A 15,897-nucleotide genomic window follows, 5' to 3' on the forward strand; every position below is an offset into this window, starting at 1 on the left:
AGAGAAAAGCTATTGAAATTTGTCAGTGATTTTGCAGTGAGGAATGAATTAAATCAAGTTGATTTGAAAGAGCTGCTGGAACACAAAATGGCATTACTGTACAAGAAGACAGTTTAAATCAGTAAAAGCAAAGAATAAAAGCTTGTGCCGCCGAATTGCTAAATTATCAAAATGTCACTCTTAGACATACATACATACATAAACTTTATTAATGTGTCTTGGAATGTCTAGCCGATGGGGTTAAGAACCCCTCTACTAATTGGGGACACCTAACAATATAATATAGTTACCTAACAATATAATATAGTTAAAAACCTACTAACTATCGACTAATGAAATAAACTTTTACAAACCAAACATTTCAACAAGTTTTCAGCATTTTTTAGGTCCTCTGAGTTGCTGATTATCAGGATGCGACTTGTTAAGGGGGCACTCTGGTTGTCTCTTAGGGGGAAATGTCAACTGTTGATTTGGGAAGGAAATAAATTAGGATAGAAAAGGTATACACATAAACCAGTTAGTCCGTTAATGCGCTTAAAAGCACCTTGTTTTCGTAGTCGTCTAGTAATTTTTCACTTCATATTTTAATTGTTTTCAACCCCCAAATCCAATATTTTCCAATTTTGCAAAAAGTCCAATATGCCCCCTTCATTTTTATACATAAAAACATTGGAAAAGTCATCCAAAAATTCTAAAAAATTTTTTTTTGTTCAAACAAAAAAACAACTTAATTGAGTCATTTTTTTGATTGCCAGAATGAAATCTTGGCTAGATGTTTAAGAAAAAGGGCAGTAGTAAATGAAAGACATGCAATGGTTTTAGCCAGACTGTCTCCTTAAGTTTGTGACATATTATGGCCTAATTATTCTTCTCCTTTTCCAGTTTTTTCGTTGGTTTCAAAAGCAAAGGATAATTGATCCCTTGCTTAGCTATTTAAACTAAATTTTTAAGGCATTTTGTACCGCCATGCACTCCTCTTGTATTTTTTCCACTTATGATTACTGCTCCCTTAGATAAGTTTCTTTTCGTCGTATAAAGGCAGCAGGGAGGGTGAGGGAGAGGATATTTTTTGTAATGGGCATTGATATATCCCCCCTAACATCATAATAATTTTTTGAAATCCCCTTCTCTTGACCAAAAGAAACACGCCCTGTCTTAATCAGGAAGAAATAAAATACAAGCAATGAAGTGGTGTAGAGATACACGTTTAAAATTGAGAATTACCTGACTAGAAGCAAAGAGACATAGATGTTAATATCTCTGGTGTAAAAGAAATTGTAGAGAGATATCATTCCAGTGGCTTACTGGAAAATTGCATACTGGGACCATGTGGCAGTTTAGAGTTAATTATTACAATCACACTTAGATCATCAAGCTTAAACTTTGGATACACACCAACAAAGAGCAAGCTCAAATGATGAGAAAACAATCAAAAGAAAAGCCAAGAAAAAGTAGCACGAAAAGCTAATTTTATAACTGGTGCTATAAGATTTTGAAGTGGCGTTTACATTCAGTTTAGCACAAAAGAAATAGCATTGCTAGTCAGCCTGTTTGAAGGAAAGTTCGCATCAAGAGAGAATAACATGCTGTACATTGAATGAAATACAAATCTCTCCAAAAGAGGAGATGAAAGTTATTTTGCTGTTCATAATTCTACCTGGAGTTTTGGAACCCGGGTTGCCTGAAATCTTAAGTCAAGTCCAGCACATTGCAGGCAATCTTTCGAAACCTAAATTTGCTTAAAACCGTAATGCTTTTAGTGTAAAAATAAAAATCTCCCTCTTCGGGACTAACCACCCTCAGCTCTTAACCATGGGCTCCAATATGCACAGACACAGGGCTATCATCTGCTATACATTTGGGGTAACCTGGTTAAATTTCCGGGGGTGGGGTGGTATTGTTCTAAAGACTATGCTTTGTGCTAGACTGTGGATTTGCTGATTTTTTGTACCGAGGCTTACCCCTGTCTTTCAAAGCTCGGTGTCTCCCTTAAATTGAGAGGGAGTTGTGTCTAGCTGGGAGTCCGGTTATTGCACAGACACAGGGCTATCATCTGGTATGCATTTGGGGTAGCCTGGTTAAAATTCAGGGGGGTGGCGTTATTCTAAAGACTATGCTTTGTGCTAGACTGTGGATTTGCTGAATTTTTGTACCAGGCTTATCCCTGTCTTTCAAAGCTCAGTGTCTCCCTCAAATTGAGAAGAGTTTGTATCTAGCTGGGTGTCACGTTGTTGCACAGACATAGGGCTATCATCTGACATGCATTTGGGGTAGCCTGATAAAATTTCAGGGGGGTGGGTTCTAAAGACTATGCTTTCTGCTAGACTGTGGATTTGCTGAGTTTTTCTTCCGAAGCTTATCCCTATCTTTTAAAGCTCGGTGTCTCCCTCAAATTGGGAGAGATTTGTGTTTAGCTGGGTGCCATGTTGTTGAACAGATACAGGGCTATCATCTGATATGCATTTGGGGTAGCCTGGTTAAATTTCAGGGGGGTGGGGTTGTTCCAAAGACTATGCTTTGTGCTAGACTGTGGATTTGCTGCGTCTTTGTACCGGGGCTAATCCCTTCCTTTCAAAGCTCGGTGTGTTCCTCAAATTGAGGAAGGTTTGTGTCTAGGTGGGTGTCATGTTGTTGCACAGAGACAGGGGCTATCATCTGGTATGATTTGAGGTAGGCTGGGTAAATTTTAGGGAGGTGGCGTTGTTCTAAGGACTATGCTTTGTGCTAGATTGTGGATTTGCTGAGTTTTTGTACGTGGGCTTATCCCTGTCTTTGAAAGCTCAGTGTCTCCCTTAATTGGGAGGATTTTGTGTCTAGCTGGGTGTCACGTTGTTGCACAGACATAGGGCTATCATCTGATATGCATTTGGGGTAGGCTGGTTAAATTTCAGAGGGCTGGGGCTGTTCTATGGACTATGCTTTGTGCTAGACTGTGGATTTGCTGAGTTTTTGTACTGGGGCTTATCCCCGTCTTTCAAAGCTCAGTGTCTCCCTTAATTGAGAGGAATTTGGGTCTAGCTGGGTATCATGTTATTGCACAGATACATAGCTATCATCTGATATGTATTTGGGGTAGTCTGGTTAAATGTCAGGGGGGTGGGGTTGTTCTAAAGACTACCCTTTGTGCTAGACTGTGGAGTCCAGAGTTTTTGTACCGGGGCTTATCCTTGTCTTTCAAAGCTCGGTGTGTCCCTCAAATTGAGGAAGGTTTGTTTCTAGGTAGGTGTCATGTTGTTGCGCAGACACCGGGGCTATCATCTGGTATGATTTGAGGTAGGCTGGTTAAATTTTAGGGGGGTGGCGTTGTTCTAAAGACTATGCTTTGTGCTAGATTGTGGATTTGCCGAGTTTTTGCATCGGGGCTTATCCTTGTCTTTCAAAGCTCAGTGTCTCTCTCAAATTGAGAGGGATTTGTGTCTAGCTGGGTGTCATGTTGTTGCACAGACACAGGGGCTGTCGTCGGGTATGATTTGGGTTAGGCTGGTTAAATTTCAGAGGGCTGGGGCTGTTCTAAGGACTATGCTTTGTGCGAGACTGTGGATTTGCTGAGTTTTTGTACCGGGGCTTATCCCTGTCTTTCAGAGCTCAGTGTCTCCCTCACATTGAAAAGGGGTTTGGGTCTAGCTGGGTGGTATGTTGTTGCACAGACACAGGGATATCATCTGATATGCATTTGGGGTAGTCTGGTTAAATTATAGGGGGGTACGGTTGTTCTAAAGACTATGCTTTGTGCTAAACTGGATTTGCTGAGTTTTTGTACCCGGGCTTATCTCTGTCTTTCAAAGCTCAGTGTCTCCCTCAAACTGAGAGGGGTTTGTTTCTAGCTGGGTGTCATGTTGTTGCACGGACACAGGGCTATCATCAGGTATGCATTTAGGGTAGCCTGGTTAAATTTCAGGGGGATGGGTTTGTTGTAAAGTTTGATGTGTTTACGCACTGTTTTGCAGTTTGTTTGTGCTGTTTGCATGCAAGCAATGACCCATTCTGTTGATAATGTCCAAGTCAGCAAGCAGTTAAATTGGGGGTTGTAGGACTTGGTTTTGTTGAACAGTGTTGGTTTAGATTGTTTTTGGGAGACAAGTTGCAATGAAAAATGGGTTGTACTGGGGAAATACCTTTGCAATCGGTGACGCTGACACTAAAAAATGTCCCTTTAAAATGCCTTATTTTCCAGACTATATAATGAGGAAAGCTTCACTTTTGTTACCTTCAGGACAGACGTCTCTATCAAATGGAAGCTCATGTATTCAAGAATTTCTTTTTGAGGTGAGATTTTACTTTTTAAGTAAGAAGGGGCATTAAATTACCAATCGGTGAGAGAGACTGACACGTTTAGTAGCCCGCTTTTTAAAAAAACAGGTATAATTATTAAGACCAAAATAACAGCTACAGGTCCCACAGCATTGCATCGCCGAGAAATTAAAAAAAAGAGAATACACTTATTCACTGATTCAAAATTTACCTTAGTTAACATTTCATTTTGCTTTACTTAGGGAATATATAGTAACAAATAAGAAAACGAAAATAAAGTTTGAACCATAGTTAAAATGGAAAACTGATAACTTAATGTATAATAAAACAAAAACATTATTCATTAAGTTGGGGCAAAATTGTCTGACACATGCCGAATCTGAGCTTCATGTTAGACTTTCATAAATGAGAAAGATTGATTTTGATGAAAATGATGATCACGATGATGAAATTAATGAAAAAGGGAACAATCCATGATGTTATTAATGGATGGCAGCAGAATAAAGTTGAAGTTGGTGATAATGACGTAGATTGAGCTAGTTACTGCAGAAAGTAAAGGACATTGATTTTTAACACATAACTAATTAAAAGCGCTTTCCTTGAACTTTCAAATAAGGAACTCCATATGTGTAGTGTTTTATCAATAACGTTACACTATACTTAATATTTCACGCAGCATCTACCTGAGAAATGGCATCCTCCTTGCACCATGTTTAATGGTTAATGTTTTTAAAGTTAATGTTCCACTGTACACAACATAAAGAAGGAGAAAAAGTAAATCAGTTAAAAAAATGAATTAATACAAGAAAAACAGTAATTGAAGTGAAAAAAAATACGTGGAACTGAATTCCCATATAAAAACTGCTCTCCTAACTAACAATGGATATATCTAAAAACCCTCACAAACACTAAATTTCATAAAATGACAACTAAAGTGTGTCATCATTATCAGAAGACTGACCATTAGAAAAATAGGAGTGAAGGGACGGATTTGCGATTTTTGGCTCGCAAGAATTTTCAGTTTTCCGCCCGATTGCCTGTGCGAGAAATTCTTTTGGAGTGCAATCCTTTTATGGAAAAAAATTTGCTTCATACCCTCTCCGCCACCAAGTGATGATGCTTGTTTGTTTTTATCAAACATATGACTTGTAGTTTTACGTCACTTTATAATTCAAGTCTCGTTGTAACAAACAATACTTTTAAAATACTTTTGATTACTGAGGGAGGTTTAAAAAGTATATGGCAATTTATAACGAAAAATGTGAAATTGATATAATATACATGTTTATAAAATAACTAAGATAGTACGCGCGTTCTTATTGGTTAACAACCTATGGTTTATTGTGCCGTAAACGCATAGCTTACTTAAAGTTTTTTTTATAAAGCGGTACACCACACTTTCTATGGGTTAACCAACATCCCGCGTGGGTTATCACGCCTTTAAACCCATAGAAGGTGTGGTCTATTGCTTAAATACACTTTTATATATAACGTATTCATATGGAATGTTTTGATACATTGGTGCCCAGAAACTAAAAGCTGCTATAAGTTATAAACACAGAACATTACGCTATTACACTCAATATAATTCTAAGTTTGATGAAATAAGTATCATTTCCAAAATTTCCCAATATTTCTATCAAAAACTCAATTTTCGGAATTTGGCTTTAATCATTTTGATAAGTTTCTACTAACCTTCTAACCCTTTGCTCACAGGGAAGCAAAGGGTACGGTAACAAATTAAATATAACAGCTTCTCAGGCAGGCCGGTACACACAGTGGTAAAGATGGAAGCCACTAAGAGTGGAAGGCTTCCTAGGCACTTCCTTCACGGTCCTTGCCCACTACTTGATCTCTCTCATGAGCCATCTTAACAACAACAACAAGAAGCTTTATTTGCATAACCAAACGAGTACATACTGTATTACAAAAGCTATATTAAGAAGAAGAACAAAAATTTCATCATGTGACGAATAAAGTTAGTTTGGATATAATTTGGCACGAAGATCAAAGCAAACAGAAACATATTTCATGAATTGTATATTGATAAGGTAATTAGATGAGTTCATCACTGAGTTCATTAAAGATTGGAATCAGAGCCTTGGCTTTATTGTAAAAATTATTCCGAATCATAGTGCATGTAGAACAACGAAAAAGAAAGTGACATGAACGTCGTGTATTAGATTGGATCCACAAAGAGCAGAGGACAATACCTATTAATGCAGTGGTCAGTAAAAAAACCTGGGTAAGAAAAGAGAATGAAGAGGGGAGGAGAGGAAGTAAATTAAAAGTCAAAAGTCGAGACTATCAACATGGGAACTACTATTTGACTGTCTAAATAATCTATGTACTAATGTTTTAATTTTGCAGAAAAAAAAATTGGGGAAAAACCATAAACATGACTTTTAAGTCAATAGAGGAGTGTGGAATTTTTGTGGCTGGAGATGAAACACAAATCGTTAGACTTTTTAACAGCTATCGAGGTTCGTTACTCGAGTTCCATGGATAAAGTTCATTATTGGAGTGGATAAAGGAGATAACGATTTTTATTTTAAAAGACTATGACAGGTTTACCCCGGTTTAATGCAGAACACCGAGAGATTTCAATGTGTAATTTGTATAAACTTTTGGATTCAGTGTTGCGACTTCTTCTTTAGTGCGACAGGACAGTAGTCTCTCTTTACAGTGAGTATGACAGGACTCCAGCAGCTCCATGGTAAGGCGGTGATTGGCTCTAAAACTTTCTTTTAAAGTTGTCGTTTCAAGAGGGTCTCAATGGGGTTAACCGATAGGCGTAAAACGGCCAAAACTTTAGTCGATAGCCGTAAAAATTGAAAAATTTTAACCGTTAGCCGTAAATAGAGTAAAAAAGAGTTAACCGTAAAAGAAACTTTTCCCTAGATTCCCTCACTTATGGTTGCGTTTTTTTATTTCCCGGCTAGTGTGACTCCATACGCACGATAGGCGAAGCGCCTTTTAGGTGTTGACCAAGACCTAGGTTCCATTTTCGCTGCTCTCTCGGGGAACTAATTTTTTCCATAGCGAAAGTGTGGCTTCTTGCTGGGGATTAATATTTGCGATTTTCAGGAGGTCGAGCCCTTGAAACACTAGTGAAACAACACGCAGAGATGTCACTGTTTGTAAAACACGTTGCCGATGAACAACATTTCCCTGTTTTCCTCTGACGCTACGGTAGACATTGCCATGCCCAGTCCCTGTACGGCGTCTTCCCACGCAATCTCGGTCAAGGTATTTTGGTGGCGAACTCGCATGGACCACGTGACCCGAAACGCATTAGCCGGGCGGAATAATGAGGCCCATGGACAAGGCAACGGCAGGCAGTCGTTCCATACAGTCCTTCGCTATCATTAAAAACACTGGACACGGGAATTTTGTTATAGGTCGTTTTCACGCCAGAGCTAGAAATGGATTATCCGTCTGAGGCTAGCCTGTGTACAGTCGCGCCCTCTCCACAGACACCCCTTCTCCGATTTTTTCTGAGGGGAGGGGGCGGCTGTACACAGGCTATCTGGAACGGATAATCCCGTCTTCAAACTGTCCGTCGAAATTGATGGATAAAGTCAGGCGGATTGTTCACTCAAAATTAAAACTATTCCATTTTCGAATTGAAAAGTATTACCTATCTGACGCGAATCATCAAACGGATAACCCGTCTCACACAAATAATCCGTCTTTATTGTGAAGACGGCCATTTCTGTTATAATGAATGTCGCGCCCTGGCCTTGAGTTGGGCGTTTGCGTGTCTGCTTTTTCTTTTTCACAAAGATTATTTTTAAATTGACTATTGACATTTCTATGTGTAAAATTATATTAGCAGAGAAATACTTTATAAAAAGTATGATCTATCAAATGTTAAAATTTTTCAAAAGAATAGGTCGTTTCATCCCGCGATGATCCAAAGACCTTTATTTTGATTTAAAGATACAAAAAATACAGCTTGATTAATATTTAACTTTTTGAAACAAAAGAAGTTAATTTTTAACTTTTTTGTTAACCGTAACTGAAAAAAATTAACCGATAGCCGTAAAAGAGCCAAAATTTTAGCCGATAACCGTAAAAGCTACCACCCCATTGAGACCCTCTTTCAATAGGAAAGAAGTTTTCATAGATTAGATAAAGAAGAGCCCATAAACGAAGTATGAACTGTATAATAAAGAATTAAATTAACTGCAAAAACCATGAACGAAGATCCTGCTAGTTGTAAACGTTGGATCTCTAGAAAAGAGATCTAATCAGCCAAAATATAAAGAACAAGAACGAGACGTACAAAGACTACTGCAAAGCTGATTCATAACGAAGTGTATTATTTTTTTCATAACTAATGACATCTGTAAACCTGAAGAAAGCTGGTATGGCCAGCCTAAATATTGTTATAAAAAAACAACAACGTTGTTATGAATCAGCTTTGCAGTAGTCTTTGTACTTCTCGTTTTTGGTTCTACAAACTGTATGAAGTCTCAGTCGGTAGTGAGTAGAGAAAAAATGTAAAAAAAAAATAGCGGTTTGTTGGACAGTATGCATAGTTGAAATTAGGGTTTAATTTACATTTAAGAGAACAACTTATAGTTTGGAATAGAGTTATAGCTGGTAAGATATATTTAACAAAAGAATACTACCGTAGGATAGCACACGGTCTGGATGGTTACTTGAGAATTAATATTGCTTTTCAAAGTAGTCGTCTGTGATATGATCCTTGTTAGTTTAGAAAAGAGAGGATAGAAACCACTGTATGACTTGAGATCAGTGAATTAGTTAAGTTGTTTGGATACAGAACATTAGCCTGCTAGCTGGCGAGCGAGGCAAGCCGCGAGAGAACGCGCGAGCGAGCCGCGGAGCAAAGGAGCCATTCGCACTCGCGTCTCCTTTCGCGTGCTGCTCTCGAGTGACTTCTCGCGACTTCCCTAAATAGCCATATGGAGAGCTTGCTCGCAGGCTAGGCTAACATACAGTGCACAGGAAGGAACACCAGACTAGGAGGAGAAGAAAATGAATCTAAGACAATCAGAGAAGACGACGTTTTCCTTCCGACATATAAATTACTTTATTATCTACTTCAGTCGCATGAAACACATAGTTTAATTACAAAACTTCTTGCATTACAGAGATAAGTATTACATACACTATAGCTATAGCTGCACAGAGCGGCAAAAAGAAATATGTCTTATACAGTAACAGAAAAAACTAGCCTCGCAGCACTGGACTGTTGGAGAATATGTTCAAATTTCATTATTTTCTGAGTTACCCAAACTATTCCTCATCCTAATCACTTCTTTTCGGGCCATCCCCGGTGTAATTTAATCTATTTGTTTTCTTTGTTTTATGGACTACTGTCAGGGTTAGGTTCATTTCTTAAGGATGTTTTGTTTTCTTTGTTTTACGTCAGCTGTGAGTAATAAACTATATTACATCGGAGGTGAGCCTGCTTCTCCTGACTCGTAAACAACTACTTAGAAACGGTTTTAGAAGCCTTTATTATCTCAATTCTACCCTGGCTCCACGCAGAGCTTCCTAAAACATCTGGCTTTTTTTAAACATAATAACATTCCAGCTGGGCCCGGTTCCTAGAATGATGATTAAGTTTAACCTAAAATTAAGCTAAATTTTAAGAACGGTTTCCTCTTCTAAGAACTTGTAACTCAAGCTTACAAATACTATTGAACCTTCACTCTGAGATACAGTAACGATAACACTAAATGTTACTCTAAACAATGCATATGGAGGTCAATACAAAACGTGGAACAAAATTTTAATCCTGGATTAGCACTAATCGGCCATTCAGGAACCGGGCCAAGAAGTATTCCTACGGTTGTGTTAGTTTGAAAGAAATCACACGTGTGTATTGCACAATTAGGGCACAATCTTACACCAGTTGGTCACTTTGACATCAACATCAACATCCTTATTTGTCACTCACAACATTCTTTCACTCTTTACAACTCTTACCGTTAAAAAACAACACAAAATGTTTTCTTAAATATGTGATTGTCTAGGCATATGATAGTATGCTGGGCTACTTAAAAATGAGGTTCCTCCTCCATTGCAATTGGTTGGGAAAGAACTATAACATCACCTGCAAAGAAAAGCAATTCAAAGTTATACAAATTTTATATGTCCTAAGCCTTCACCTTGTTTTACAACTTACAACATTAGAAAACTTCATTGGTTTCTTTCGACACCATTCACTTCAGGTAATGTTGGGTCCATTTATAAGACCGATCTTAAGAGGGCTAAAAAATGACTGCTGAATGACTGCTAAAGGTGTGCAGGGCTTGCTCTCCCAGAAATGTAGTTTCCACAGTCTGAGGGAGAAATCAAAGTCCTTTCCTCACTGGAAGCCAGCAAATTTTTGCATAATGTAATTTTTACTCAGTTTTTGTTGTGTCTGCCAGTTTTAAATAGTTCCAGTTTAAACTTAGGGGTAAGATCAAAACCTACCAATTACCCCTAAATCTGTCACAGGGTAATGTAAATTTGGTCCTTGGCACGTAAGACCTATAAGCTTTACTTTATTGGGATTTTCAATGGTTCGTTTGCTTTTGGTTTTTGGGTAGTGTATCTAAAAAAATAGGGCAGCAAGTTGTGTCACATACAGTCCATTCTCTAATAATGACCACCTCTTAACAAGGGACGTTACCTTCCCAAAATGGCTTTTGTTATATGTCCCAGTCGGGCAGTCTATACATTGAATCTTATTTTCACCTCTCTTTAATGACCACCTGGTCACAATGGAAAGGGTCGTTCAAGTGCATCCCAACTGCTCAAATAATGTCTCCACAACACGTGGCAGATCTGGGGGTGGAGCCCTGGGCCCCACCTTAGTTTCAGGACAAACAGAAACTTGATAGGCTGAGAAAAGTTATTTCCGAGGTCTGGCCCCACTATTATCTTAAAGTCTGAGAGAGTGAGCCCCCTCAGTTACTTGAAGATCTGAATCTGCCATCGACAACCGCCACGAAAAACAAAGGATTTACCCAATTTCTTTTGATAATATTTTTGTTCTGGACATTATTGTACTCTCTGTTTCATTGACCTATTTCACTACCACTCTCTCCCTAAAAATTGGTATCACATTACATCCCTACCGCTTCCCATAATCGCCACGTTCCAACAAAGGCCACTTACCTCTGTCTCCAAGGTGGCACATTATAGAGAGGTTTGACTGTGTAAGGAGTAGTGTCACAGGCAGCCCAAATTTACACAAAGAGGAAGGGTGTGCAAGATTTGTATTCTTACATGCACTGTATGAATCAAATTGACCTTTGATGAGACACTGTTTCACTCAAAAGTCATGCGTCACCTCATGTGCGTAAGAATTAAAATTCCCACACACTCAACACTTTTTAAAGGGTTGATAGAGCTCTTACTAGGAACGATACTTGTGTTATACCGCTTGATTCCTTCCTGATCTACATAGTTGTTGTATTGTATAGATCCTTGAACAAATAGACGAGTTCTGCAGGAAATAATGAAGCAATTTTTTAAAAAATTCCTCCACCGTGAGTTTAAGTGATGCATCCTCTATTCCATAGATATGTTACAGGTCAAATTTGATTTCATGTTAATTTTGATTTAACCTAGGGGGATTCCTGATTCTCTTTGTCTCCTAGCCCCAGAAGATGAACAAAATTGAGAATCAACCTAGGTTAAAAAATTTTAACCTGAAATCAAAATAATGTAACCTGTAACATAAACATAACTATAATTATGTACTATATAGTTATAGACACAAAAATAATGCAATCTTGCTGACAGGACATCTCATTTTCCAGATAGTTTCCATAAGGTTTTTACTGGAAGGCTCCTGGGTTTCACAGTCAACCTACATGAAGTCTTCGTGATAATAAATAATTTTGCAATATTCTAACTGATGTTTATACAAAAGTAGCTATTTTCATTCAGTATATGTAATTAAACAAAGACATTGGAAAGAAATTTCACATATGAATCCTGTTACATTCCATTCACATGTCATAGTTATTTAATTTATAAGCTGGTAATAAAGATTGAGCAAGAAAACCTCACTGCCTTGTTAAGGACACCATACTTATGATGAGTATGGATAACCTGGTTAAAAATACAAAACAGGCTTACCCCTTCCTTACATATCCATTAACTTTCTCCTGTAGTGAAGGTTTGAAAACTGAGATGTTATGCCATTCAGTCTTGCTTTCAAGTGTTTCTTTAAAACAAAAACAAAAACATTTACAATAATATAATACAATACAAACTTTATTTAAGTGTCAAAAGTCTTCTATCATGCTTAAGGAGGCCCACTAATCGGGGACACTTTTACCTAAAAATTAGTTATCACAATACAATATTAATATTTATCACTATAGCTAAACTAATTATTTCAAAATTTGTTAACACTGACATAAATGCTATTAAAAGTAGTTAATAAAAGATATTGGCTTCTAAAAATTCAGTTCGATCCAAATCTTAATTAATGATCGACTATATAAGATAACGGTTTCTAAATAATCTTTTTACAAATACTTCACAGCTACTTTTATACTGACACGGATCGTGCCTAAGTAGCATCCCTTACACGTTTCTCCATGAATTAATCCCCCTCCCCCTGCCCCCAAGTCCTTTTTCCTTATACTTCCTTTGAATCTCTTTAGAGATGTCTCACTTCTAAAGCTCACGCTAAACTTTGACCATAAGTAGGGTCCGAAAAACCTAAGTCAGTGTTTTCTGTACGCAACAGTTCTTACTCTTGATATATAGAAATCTGAATTTTGTACAATGTCATAATTATATTCATTGATATTCCATTTCCATTTTGTGTGTTTTTCTGGCATTTATACTACTACAGGAGAAATTTCTGCAATTTGATTGGCTTAGAGCAGTGGTATTTCAGCTTAATTTGAAATACCTACATGTGAAAACTACAAATCCTTTGCGGGCAGTGGTATAAACAAATAATAGCAGGATTTGTATGTGATATTTGGCATAAATACCACTTGTGATATTTCAAAATTGTCTCAAATTTCACTTGCCTGACAGCTCGTGAAATTACATATAACAATATTGAAATATTACTCGTGGTATTTATGCCAAATATCAGTACAAATCATGCTATTACCTATACTAATTGTAGTGCAAACTTTAAGTCTAATGCAATCTCAAATGGATCAAATGAGTGTCCACTTGCTGAATATGGTGAATGCTCAATTTCTTGACTTGAGAAAATCAGATAGGCACTGGCATGAATGTTGCCAAAAAACAACTTTGCAATATCACAAAATTTGTTTAGTTTTTTTTCATAAACTGATAATGAATTCACAGATTGTAGGTTATTCCATGAGAATACCATTTCCATAATTTTTTCCAATAAAACCAACATGAAAGGTGAGGACGGAAACAATAAATAATCTTGAAAGCTAAAATCTTCTTTCTACTGCCAAATCTTTACAGTCATAATGTCCTTACAGGGGGACATTGCCTTTTCTTGAAATTGCCATAAAACACTGCTCTGGGTCAAGAGAAAAAAAGGAACTCTTAAGTTTACTTTCATGGAAAATTTTGGCGAATTATCATTACTGGTAGTACCATGCAAAAACACCGACAACAAAGTTTCTTTTGAATGGTCACATTATAGAAGTTTGTCTTAAGATTCAACCATTAAATCCACACAATGTGCCTTACCAAACTTTACAATAAATTTCAGAAATGGCACACACTCGGATTGGTTGAAAAAGCTTGCTTTATGAGAGTATAAAACACGTCAGCTACAGCTGTCAAAATAAAAAATTAATGTGTGGGGAATTTAACAGATTTTTTATCATAAAACAAGTAAAGAGGCCTTGAATGTGCTCTGTTCTGTTGTAAAGAACTTAGGAAGTGACTAGAGCACTCAAAGAGTAGGGAGAAACACTTGACTACTTTCATGTTCCCTCTACACTTCTTTGGTGCATTAGCTGCTTCCTCCATGATTTATAACAGAACAGAGAACAGTGAAGGCTTCTTCATTTGTTAAATTAAGTTTCTTTTCCTATTGACTTATTATAAACACATTAATTATTAATATAAATTCATTTATCATTAAAGAATGTTACAAGAATTAGATTAGAAGTAACAAAGAAATAGAGTACAAGGAAAGCTAAAAATCTCTGTATTTATATCTTTTACCATTTCTTGTCTTATAATAAACTGTAGTAGCTAAGCTGAATTTTGTTGGTTGGAATTCTGTGCTGCCTCTGAGAGGATCACTTCCAGTATAACCAATCAACTGAACACTGTTGAGACCTGGTGAAGCAAAACAGGACAGAACTGTTATTTTTATGGCTACAAATGTATGAGGATCCTGTGTCTTATAGGGGGCACTGACTGATGTACCTGCCGACATCATGGTCTACTGTCAGTCAACATATTGGTCACTATCTTGGTCAAGTGTCGGTCAAGTATCGGTTGAGTCTGAAACAAGCCTCGACTGGTAGATGGCCACTACAGTCTACTGGTCGACAGTTGGTCATTACTTTGCTGGCGGATCACCAACAGATCACCCACATATCAGGTCACCCTCGGTGTAAAAACCTGTGAAGTTTTCTTTGTTTTCTAGCTATTATTTTCCTTGGCTCTATCGTGTTCACTTCTCAGTCGCTTCTTTGTATTACAGTAGAACCTAGATAACTCAAACTCGGATAACTCAAATTGCCCACTAACCTGAACGGTTTTGTGTTTCCCTTCAGAGTTTGAGTTACTGGGATTTTACTGTAATTGTTTTATGTCACTCATGAGTTTCACAGGTTTTTACACCAAGTATGAGCCCCCATATCACCGACACTGTGGATGTAACGGCCGATACCTTAAGCTTGGACTCTCGATTGACACTCAACCGATGCTCTACCAATATAGTGACTGATATAATAAGGTGCTGGTCTTCATGTAAGAAAATGACGGGCGTTGGCCAATCAGAAATAAGGAATAAAGCGCTTTCTTGAACTGGTCCAAATGGTAAGTATAAGTGCCCAGCGGTTCTTCTGTTCCTGGCTCTTGCAAACCTCGCCCATGGTCAAATTCCATCCCAATTAGCTGCCCAGAAACTGGTGATTAGGGCAACTAGCAGTACCATAGCTTCAGAACTAAGATCGATCCTTCCTCATTTATTAATAAATTTCGTATTATCAAATACTTTTTTAGAACTTGGGTGTTTCTTAAACAAGCTTAACTCCTGGGTAAAAGTCGTAGCTCACATTTTCCACTTCTTCTCGGAGGTTCGCCTTCGCATCTTGCAGCAATCCGCCTGAGCTAATAAAAACAGACAAGAATTACGATGATATAGCAGTTCTGAATAAAAGAAACGAAAATTCGCGATACCTGAAGAAAACCCTGTCGACGAAACATGCTTCCAGTCCTTCGTTCAGCGTGGTAGCCTGGCCTTCACTTAGGTTTCCCGCGCAGTGCCCGGGTGAAGTTTCGAACGCAACGATCTGCAGTATTAAACGTCGTAATATTTTTTGACCTGGAAAACGAAGGAGCTCGATCGTGGTTTCTAGCATTGGCTTACGACCCATTCAGACCCAGGATTTACGCACTGAAGATTTTCGGCGATGTAAAACTGGAAACATTGGGAAAGGTCAGACTCTATTTGTATTTTATGGGACGTTCCCAGCTAAAAGG

The 15,897-nt window shown here is 37.8% G+C and overlaps 1 protein-coding gene across 1 annotated transcript; it reads right to left on the minus strand.

Moving 5' to 3' along the window:
• Positions 1-9,329: 9,329 nt before the first annotated feature.
• LOC140934859 (single-stranded DNA-binding protein, mitochondrial-like) lies at positions 9,330-15,676 on the minus strand. The gene is made up of 6 exons (XM_073384422.1): positions 15,595-15,676; positions 15,471-15,525; positions 14,407-14,523; positions 12,364-12,451; positions 11,637-11,725; positions 9,330-10,342 (listed from the first exon to the last, which is right to left on the minus strand). Exons 1-6 carry the CDS (start codon positions 15,619-15,621, stop codon positions 10,287-10,289), a joined length of 432 nt encoding a protein of 143 aa, XP_073240523.1. The 5' UTR covers positions 15,622-15,676; the 3' UTR covers positions 9,330-10,286.
• Between the last annotated feature and the right edge of the window lie 221 nt (positions 15,677-15,897).

Source organism: Porites lutea, chromosome 4 (genome assembly GCF_958299795.1).
Source record: "Porites lutea chromosome 4, jaPorLute2.1, whole genome shotgun sequence".
Lineage (NCBI taxonomy): Eukaryota > Metazoa > Cnidaria > Anthozoa > Scleractinia > Poritidae > Porites > Porites lutea.